Here is a 10,937-nt window from a genome sequence, read left to right as displayed (position 1 = left end):
TCATACCAGAATCTCATCTAATGTATACTAATACAAAAGGAGAAACATCTATTAGATTCACAAATTATAATTATTCTAATCAAACGAACTTAGAAGAAGAGTTAGAATTAGAAGAAGAAAAAAAGTTTATGAATGTAGAAATAATACAAGAAGGATATGAAGTAGATGAAGCTTTGCAAGAAGCCGAAACAAGATATAATAATAATACAGATATAACTTTTAAATGTAAAGGATGTAAGACAGGAAATATGGGTATATTTGAAGTAGACAGACATTTTAAAACATGCGAATTTAGAACTGATAATATAGGATACAGAAAAGAATATAATAACCAAGACAAAATAGAAAACCTTGAAACAATACTAGAAAATCTGTATGAAAGTGAAGATGAAATAGAAAAAGATTCTATAATAAGTCAAAAAGAACTTATGGAATCTACTAGTTCAAGTGCTAGTCCGTTCCGACGAACTGCTCAACACCATACAATAGACACAAGTATAGGAAATGTACCAAGAAGACGAGTCTATAGGGTAAACCCAGATACAGTAACTGAAAACGTAAGACCAATGGGTAGAAGGATGCCTATAGAAGAACCCATTAGGTTACAAGAAGGAGGAAGTAAAGGAAAAATATTAAACATAGCAGCACATGACCCTCAAATGTGGAATGCAGTAATAGATTTATGGAAAGGAATAGTAGTAGCAGACTATATAAAAACATACCAAGATGCAGACGCAGAAACAATGTATAAATATATGGAAACTTTTTTAGGAAAATCTGCAAAGGCCTTATGGGAAGCATATAAATCTAATTTCCCACAAGAATTTCAAGCTTTAGTAAACCTGGGAGCAAACCCGTATAATTTTACAAATAAAATACACAGTTTAATTACAGGAGAAGACCCTAATAGTGGCTTAGTAGTCTTACAAAGAAATGCTTTGATACACCTAGAACAGTTAAGTATTACAAGTTGGTTCCACATAAAAAACTTTCTTAAAGATTATTATTATTACTGTACAATTAGTGGGAATTCTTTTGATGAAGAATTAGGAAAAAAGTTATTTAATAAACTACCAGGAGCCTTAGGCAGAGAAATAGAAGAAAGATGATATAAAAGAGAAGGAGTAATACAGAATCCAAACGGTAAATGGTCTATAGGACACAAAGTACAACATATAATGGAAGTCTTAACAGAAAAATGTACAAATATACAAATACAGAAACAACTAAAATAGAATGAAATGAGTTTCTGTAAAAATGTCATGTATACAACCCAAAGTTATGATAAAGGACAAAATATACCTAAGAAAAGATACAAGAAATATAAACCCTACTATAATCAGCAGTATAATAAAAAATACTATTTTAAAAAATCTTCAGCCAGGAAACCTTATCTAAATAAAGATAGACATGTTCGAAAATATAGAAATGATAGAAATTATAAAAATAAGCTAGAATGCTTCACATGTGGAAGTATAGAACATTTGACAAATGTATGTCCTAAAAGAAATAATATTAGAACTAGAAATTCTCAATTAATAGAAGATTTTTAAGAAACTTTAATTAATGTAGATGAATACATGTCAGACAATAAAAGCATATATTCTATAGTAAGTGTAGAAATAGAAGAAACAACACGATCTGATGAGTCAGATTCAGCTAATGAAGAATTAATAAATGAAATAGGATTAGAATTTAAAAATATAGACTTAGAAGAATTACAAATAAACACAATGATGAATGTTTTACAAGAATGTACCCATGAATTTGAAAGGAATAAAGGAATAGATAGTAACCAATGTATTCTATGTAAATGGTATCCAAGTAGAGAAAAAAGAGTAAAATGTAAGTTTTGCTATGCTGAAGGATGTATCGCATGCATAGAAAACCTGTTAAAAATAAAAATAAAAGGACGTGAAAAGATAGATATAAATAATGATACAATAAATTTACGACTAATAACATTAGAAAATAGAATAAACGAACTCGAGCAAAAGGTAGTGTCGTTAGAAAAAGGAAAACAAAAACTTGAAGAAAATACAGAATCGATCCAAAGAGCAGAAGAATGGGGGATGTACAACACATCTACCCAAGAAGCAGAATTAATGAACATAGAAACTAGAGAAAACCATTATGAGAATTTCATATGTAATGAAGATAAAAAATTCACTACTATTAAAGTCTTAGCCAGACTTAAAATACAAGATATTGAGTTAGAAACTTTAGCATTAGTAGACACAGGATGTACAGGTGGTATAATAAATAAAAAGATTTTGCCCCCAAAATTAATCAGGACATTAGACAAGCCAATTGCAGCAATGCAAATGGATGGAACATACAATACCTACCAACATTATATCGGAAAGACTCAGGTAAGTTTTATTAATACATGCAATGAATTTTATAAACCAATGTATACACTTGACAGGATATGGGTAAGAGATCTAAACATAAATGTAGATTTTGTATTAGGATTAAAATTTATGATACAAAATAACGGGGGGACATTAATTACAAGAGATGGGGTAATATTCTTTAAGCATCTTACTTATACACCAGTACAAACTATTAAATTTGAAACAAAAGGAAGACAAGCTGGTATATCTCCAAGCAATTCTGAAAATGATAGTTCACAAATATGTTGTAAAAACTGCAAAGATAAAAGCCAATGTTGTAAAGATTTAGGCCAAACAGAACAGTACGAGGAAGAAGAAGAATATGATATAAGAGAAAAAGATTATACTCTAATAGAAGTAGAAAATGAATTCTATAATTTCCAAACAGGAATCAACTAGATAGGTACAATTAGAAGTCCTAAGGACTTAGAAAATATAGTAAGAATATTAGACGAAATGGAAATAATAGGAGAAAAACCTTTAAAATACTAGGAAAATAATAAAGTAGTATGTAAATTAAATATCATAAACCCTGAATACATAATAAAAACAGCCGCCATTGAAGCAACTAATCAAGACTTGGAAGACTTTAGTGTACAAATAAAAGAATTACTAAATTTAGGAGTAATAAGAAGATCTACATCAAAACATAGATCAGCAACATTTATGGTTAGAGATCATAGTGAGATAGTGCGAGGTAAAACAAGAATGGTAATTAATTACAAAAGACTTAATGATAATACAAGAACTGATGCATATAAATTACCTGATAAAAATGAATTAATCAATCGAATCCAAGAAAAAAGAATATTTAGTAAATTCGATTGTAAGTCAGGATATTGGCAGGTAAAAATGTATGAAAAAAGTATAGAATGGACAGCATTCACATGCCCGGANTACATCTGTTATTTGATGACAGTGAGACAACACAATATCCCTCAGCAAGGGACATCCTTCACCTAGCTCCATACACAACTTATTCAACTCGGATTTTGTCATAACCCTAATATTTATACATAAAAATTGTGAAAGAAATTTAAAATCAGAATTAACAATCGAAATAAAAAGGTGTAAATATAAAGAATATATTAAAATTTTACTTTACCTTTTCGAAGCAAGAAGAAATTTAACTTGAATGATAATGATAATGGAGGTTTTTTTTTCTAAAGATGAAGAACAATAAAGAAGAAGAAAACTTAGTTAAAGATGAAGAACAATAAACAACAATAAAGTTTATTTTAACACGTGGCCAATTTTTATTGGTCAGTGTTGTCTAAAAATTTCACCCACGCGCCTAACATAGGTGAAGTCACGGACTCAGCCACGTAGGCCAAAAGGTGGTAAAAAATTAATTAAAAAATAAGTTCGGGGGGGTAATAGGACCTTAGTAAAGGTTAGGTGTGTCTCTGGGATTTCGGGCATAGGCTGGGGGGGTACTTATGCATTTTCCCAATAATATATGGTCTTAATAGTTTTAAGTTATATATTTTAAATAAAAATGAGATATTAGTACGAACTGACTGTGAAGCCATAGTTAAATTTCATCAAAAAATAAATCAAAAAGCTAGTAGCAAGAGAAGATGGATAAATTTTATGGATACTATATCCATTTATCCAAATGTTATTTTTGAATATATAAAAGGAAAGGATAACAGTTTAGCAGATCAATTAAGTAGACTAAATATTAAAATAACTTAACCGTATATTTGTTTCAGCATGAGACCAACTAGTTCAACAGACAAAGGAAAAGGAGTAGCCTCAGCATCAGACTCATACGCTCAAATTGTATTAAGTAATATGAAGTTTAGACCTCAGACACCATCAATAGAGATGATGGATCGTATGTACTTCGGTAAGCATAATTTAATATGTTATCTGAATTCACATTTATCTTTTAGACAATTGCCAGAATGTGTGTTAGACAAACCTCAGAAATGCTTAGCAGACAATTTATGGATGACATATAATAAGAAAGACAATAAATATTTTATAGCTTCATTAAATGCTTTATGTCAATACTTTACAAACAAAAGTAAAGAGAATAAATTTAAATATTATGTGGTAATACATGGTAAGACTAACGGTATTTTTCAAACATGGATAGAAGTAGTAGAGTCTATAAACGGAGTTAAAACTCCTCTTTTTAAAGGTTTTAATGATTTTACTGAAACACTAGATTATGCAAGATGGATACTTGGTCCAAATTACTATATTTCTCCAGCCCTCAGACAGAATCCCCAAAAGACCCTTCAATACAATATCCAAAAAGACACAGACAAAATAATCTTTTGTGACCATTGTTCTTCAATGACCGAGGCCTTCAAAAGATTAAATGCAAAGGTGGAAGCATTACTCCAAGAGAACACTAAACTAATGGAGCAGATAAAATCACTCAAAGGTAAAGACTCCATTCAGAAGATTGATACCAGTACACAGACCTCAGAAAAGAGTTTTCCATCTCTCGAAAAAATGGATGAGCAGAGTGTGCATTCCCCAACGAATGCAAAAAGATCCACTGTATCGGATAACAAAGATACAACTAGTCCGGTTTAAACGGTAGCCGGTAAAGATACAACAAACCCGTTTATGGCTGTCACTTTGCCAAAAAGTGAAGGTGAAGGTTCTTCATCCAGACGAAGGTTACCCAAATCATTTATTCAGGTAGAGACAACAACAAAGAAGACTATGCTCCATAAAAAGAAAAAGAATGATAAAATAGAGAGCATAATAAAAAAGACTTTAGAACAGTTTTTCCAAGAGGGACAAGATAAACATGTAATTACTCCACCAAATCCAGATCCAAACGGAGACAGACTAGTACCAGATACAGAACGAAACAGACCTAATACTAGTCCAAGAAATACTAATAATAACATAACCAGATCCAACAATTCAGGAGAAGAAGACTATCGAGAACATTCATATTATCAAGATGCTCAAAATCCCAATGCAGATGATGATTCAGGAATGAGTTTTGATTCCGAAGCCCTTCACAACCTTGATACCTGAAGACAAACTGAAGAAAGAAGAAGGAGAACAAGACAAAACAAGACAATAATTTAAAGTAGGAATAAAAGTGTGCCATGTGGGTATGCCCACATTTATCGTGTGAGTACTTACTTTATCACTATCCTTCAAGGAGGAAAAAACTGATAAGCACGCGTCTTATTTTGTGTAAAAGTTTTGTGAAGTGAAAATAATGCATGTGCGATGGGGCCCAAATGTGTACCAGACATGAATTATTTGAGCTAATCTTGTAAAAGCGTTGGCCAATTTTAGGCCGTTACTTTTTATTCCATTATCTTAGTGCGTCGGCCATGTTTGGCCATTAGGATTCTTCCACGCTTTATGCTAAGTCCCCCTCAACCTCTATATAAAGACACTCCTCCACACTTAAGAAAGACAAGAAAAAAGAACCAGAAAGAGAAAACACACAACATATTCCCCTTCCCAATGTTTAGAAAAACGATCTCCACTACTCAATCCAAAAACTCCTAAAAATCCCTCTTGTAATATTCAACTTGTAAAAAAGTTTGTTTTAAGTGTGTAAGAGTCAGTCGGGGTTCCCGAAAGGGAAACCTCTCTCCGTCTAAGTCATGTAAGTCTCTTATGTTTCCTGTAATTTTCCCTAAAAATATATGTAAAGTATGTCTGTTTTAAATCGTGTTTGCTTTAATATGTAAATATGTTTATAGTATAAAACTACCCTTAGTATATGGTTAGACTTTTAACTTCTTAATAACAACGATGGATTAACCTGTAAATTCCTAGGATGTTTCTAAGGCCTTAAAAAAGTCCGCAAAAATCACAGGACGTCTTGTTGGCCATTTCCGAGGTGGGGTTAATGAAGAAGTTTTTAAGAATACAGGTTAAAGGGAAGAGATGAACGGGGTAGTAACATAAATAAAAAAAATAAAAAAAATAAAGGAAAAACAGAATATATATGAGATAAACATGACCAGACACGAGTAAGAGGGAGTACTGAGTAGAATTTACAAAAAACTCAATTTCTGCTATTCTGCTATTCTATTACTCTGCTGATTTCTGCTATTTTGCTGTATTAGTTCTGCTGATTCTGCTGTATTAGTTCTGATGATTTCTGTTATTTGTGTTTTTTGTAATTTTCTGTAATTTCTGTATTTCCTGTATTTTCTGTAATATTTTGGTATATATATATATATGCTCTTGTTTTAGATTACTTGTGTAATGTTTCAATGTATTTTTGTTAAGAGGCAATATTTGACTTATGAATTGTTCTTAAATTCATACATCAACATTGGCATATTAGTCGAATTATAATATTCTATATTAATAATAAATAGATTAAATAACTCATATTTTAGCAACAAAAAACTATGTCTAAATAATAAGATTTGTAAGCTAATTTATTTAAATAAATTTATTAGTATAAATATAAAACATAAAATCAAGAAAATAAACAAAATGATTAAAAAGATTTGAGGGATATTTTTGTCTTAGATTAGTCTCATGGTATTAGATCTCACGTATTCCTGATACCACCAAATGAAAGGTATTAGTTATACATCCTATAATACCATGTAGCATGTATAACTAATCAATGGATTAGTTATACATAGACCTAAAATTCCTATTAAATATAGTGCTAAATAATATCACACATAATACTTGGATTCTTTTTCCTAATACTCCCTACCGAACGACCCCATAGTACAATTCTTGAAAGGGTTTGCAAACCGGGTCAAAGAGAATATCTAGAAGGCGAACTCAAACAGAGAGGGTTTTTAGGGTTTAAGAGATTCTTCAGTTTTCGAGAGTCACATTTACACTTTGACGAAGGAACCATGTGGGCAGTTCGTCGAGTATCTTCTTCCTTCAAGTAATCCTATCTCTACTCAGAAATTTTCTTCCTTTTTATTAGATGTGTAGTGTTGAAGGAAATGGAGAACCAACAATATTTCCTGCATACCAAACACATCTAATTTTGCTGTGAATTTTGATATTCAGTTGTTTTTGGTGAATCAAGTATGGTTTTTGTGTTTTCCGATAGTATAATTTGGGTAGGAAGTATTTGGTGTCTAGAAAAGGTTTGTTTATTTCAGTTTTATTAATTTCATAATCTAAATAAGAAAGAAGAATGGATGTTCTGCACTTGTATAGACTACTATATAGCTTATGTTTGATACAGAGGAGTGTAACTTTCAGTTTTCAACAAAAACAACAACAAAGCCTAGCTTTCATTTATCGTATTTTACCTTGAGAAGTCATTTTCTGGAGCATTTGTAAGTTTGTTTTGGATATAATGTAAGTGACATATGATGATCATACCAAGTAAAACATAGAATACAAGGGTAACATTTTGGTGATATTTTTGAGTATCAAGAATTTACAACAATGTAGACATGTCGTTAAAGAAAGTAATATCGTGTAGGGAGTGTTGGAGTGTTACTTAGAATATTTATTCATCTTCTTTGTTCTCTTAACATTGCTATGTCTTCCGATTCCAGAGAGAGAGAGAGAGAGAGAGTCTTTTCTAGCTTAGATAATGGACACTTTATTAATGAAATTGGTTATCTGCTCCAGGAAACAAGTATTTATGACCGGAGGCTCTCGAATATGTTATGCCACTTCAGATATTTCAAGTCAATGCCTTAAAGGACACAATGATGGGCTTAAAGGGGATTCCAATGTAATATCACATAGACCTCTTACATATAGAGGATTCCAAATAACGTCTCATGGTTTTCTAAGAGTATTCAGGGAAAGCCGAAGCTTCTCGTCACAAGCTGGCACAAAGAGCAGCGGAGAGGAAGATAGTAGTTCAGACGATGGATTTTCAGAGCTTGAATCTTCTACTGCAACTGAAGCAATACAAGAAGTCAACAAAGTAGACGAGTCAGTCTCTGAGCATGAGCTTTCCGAAGAGGATCTTGATGGTGAAGATGTGGAAGCACCTCAGGAATTATTGTCTGATACAGAGGCTGAAATTAACAAACGGAAGTCTCCAAGGAACGGAGTTTCTTCAGCATTATTCAATGCTATCATGGCAGCACCAGCTTTACCTGTTAGTAAAATCATGGATAAATGGGTTGAAGGAAATAACGTCACACGGGTAGAAGTAGCAGCAGCGATGCTTAATTTTCGTAAAAGGCGCATGTACGGGAAGGCACTGCAGGTAATCTATCTCTTTTATATTAGATCTGATATCTTATTTAAATTTTGATGCATTTATAGGTTTTACCATCAGGATCTTAAAGTGCTAACTGTCTGCTTGTCATAAAAAATGATCATTGTGTGCTTACATTACTAGCAGGGTCATGATGCATTAATAGGTTTTCTTTTATAACATTGTAAACTGTGCAATCATTAGCCATTTTAGAAATAATGAAGCTTGAACATCAAGAAGTATCTCTTTAAATAATTTTGGATTTACCACCAGTACTTTCTCTCTTTAGTTTGAGCAACTATAAAGAAAAAACATCAGCTAATACATTTTGATAAAAACTTTTCGACTTACTCTTGGCAAAGATGGAGTTCTTTTTTCTTTCTGTAATCTCATTCCCTCATGATGGATGTTTAAGATTTATGGTCTCATTATTCAAAGTCGAAACCTATTATGAGAACTGACTTGGCTCTAATCATGGTCAAAAACAGAAACTAGCATATCAATCAATCTGTGAACTGTTTGTCAATTTGTATGAATCCTTGTAATAGTCAGTCCTTATCTTGGTTCATTCATTCCATGCTAGTAAGTAATGTATCTTTGTTAGAGTGTATCACATTGGTGGAGGGAAAAAATTGTTGTCTTCTTCCAAGGACTTGAACAATCCTCACCTCATGAGCTAGGTTTTTTTGTTGAGTTAGGTTATATGGTTGTTTTTTCTTACATAGTATTAGAGCTAGACCTATGCTAATTGTATTCTCCAAAATTTTGGCTTTCATTGTTAGATCCAATTTTTTTTTCTTTCACTTGTTAGGTGTTTTCATACTGCATAGCGCTCCTATAACACCTTTCCATTTCAGCCATCTCATTTTAATTCTGTGTGTACTACATTTTCATTTATCATGTCATTATAGTGGAAGATTGAAATTGGACATTTGAAGTCTCTGCATTTCAGACTAGAATCTCGTCCAATCTCAATTCACCTTAATCCTTTTTAGGGGGAGTGAACTTGAAACTGCAGCTGCGCTGCATATATAATGTGTTTCTTCTACGCATACGTAAAGGACCATCAATAGTGGTACATCTTTTATTGATGTTCCTCTTTTTTGAGGTATCAAAAGGAGGTAGCAGTTAAGTACAAATTTTAAGTAGAAAACTTACTCCAGAAGTTGATGTTTGTGTTCTTTGATATTACTAATTGACTATTGCCTGTAAAATCATTTCGAATTCATATTTCTCTGTGAGAATTTTTCTCCTTAGAGTTACTTGATACGAGTAGTACATGGATGGTTCAAAGTTTGGGTTTTAACTTCTTTTTTTTTTGATGAAGGAAGTTTAACTAATTTAAGACTGTTTTCCCATTACATCTCAAAATAATTCCCTAATTTTGTATGCCTTCTTTGTTTTGTGAAATTCTTGAAAAACTTGCAAAAATAGCGGTGCTGAGGAATTTGGAAAGAATACCTCCAAATACTAGTAGTAGTAGTAGTAGTAGTAGGTTATTAGACATGATATGACACAGTTACACCTTACCGAGGACATGACCTGAGATAGGAGGTTGTGGAGGACACGGATTAGGGTAGAAGGTTAGTAGATAGTAGAACATTGTCTCACAAGGATACTAGTAGTCATAGTATTTCTCTTGTAGTTTCTTGTCCTTTGATTTCTGTTACTATCTACCATCTCTTGTACTTTGATTATCGCACTAGTTTTCATTACTGGCCTTTTTTCAGGATGTTTTGCCATGTTTATTCTAGTATTTTGCCATGATTTCTTCAATTCCGTTGTTTATTTTTTGATCTCCTCTGAAATGCTTTTCCTTGAGCCGAGGGTCTATGAGAGATAACCTCTCTACCTCCCAAGGTAGGGGCAAGGTATACACTCTACCCTCCCTAGACTAGACCCTGCTTGTGAGATTACACTGGGTATGTTGTTAGTATCTCCAATTACTAATTTCAACTTCAACTTCAAATACTTATTTTTTTCCACTTCAACCAAATATTTTTCAAATGCCTGTATATTCTCACTTCATATTGATTACTGCATACGAAATTCATAGTAATCTCCTGCTTCTGCTGCATCTTTCCTGGTCTGCTGGTACTTTTGCATTGGTTTGTTTTTTCCTTTTGCCCTCTTTGTCTATTTAAGCTGTATATTAAAATAGAGTGAAAATATTAAGCTGCTTTCTAGTTGTCATGTCAACTTATGTCTGCAGTAGAACACGGCTTTAGGGAGATAGTGATAAACACTAGTTCTATGAGTTTCACATTGAGGATAAAAAAACAGCTTATAACCTGATTAGTTTGTCGATTTCTATTGTCATCATCTTGCTGTCATTCAATTATAGTAATTTCTGGCTTTTGACAGCTCTCTGAGTGGTTGGAGTCAAAAAATCAGCT

At 32.4% G+C, this 10,937-nt stretch overlaps 1 protein-coding gene across 1 annotated transcript in view; it reads left to right on the top strand.

Annotated features, from left to right (window-relative positions):
* Window positions 1-7,120: 7,120 nt before the first annotated feature.
* LOC125845684 (pentatricopeptide repeat-containing protein At1g80270, mitochondrial-like) overlaps window positions 7,121-10,937 on the top strand; it is a 3,991-nt gene continuing 174 nt past the window's right edge. The window contains exons 1-3 of the mRNA XM_049525225.1: window positions 7,121-7,254; window positions 7,959-8,550; window positions 10,906-10,934. Of these exons, the coding sequence (XP_049381182.1) occupies window positions 7,220-7,254; window positions 7,959-8,550; window positions 10,906-10,934 (656 nt within the window). The 5' untranslated portion in view covers window positions 7,121-7,219. The remainder of the gene's footprint in view (window positions 7,255-7,958; window positions 8,551-10,905; window positions 10,935-10,937) is intronic.

Source organism: Solanum stenotomum, chromosome 11, assembly GCF_019186545.1.
Source record: "Solanum stenotomum isolate F172 chromosome 11, ASM1918654v1, whole genome shotgun sequence".
NCBI lineage: Eukaryota > Viridiplantae > Streptophyta > Magnoliopsida > Solanales > Solanaceae > Solanum > Solanum stenotomum.
This window is presented reverse-complemented; position numbering and strand designations above follow the sequence as displayed.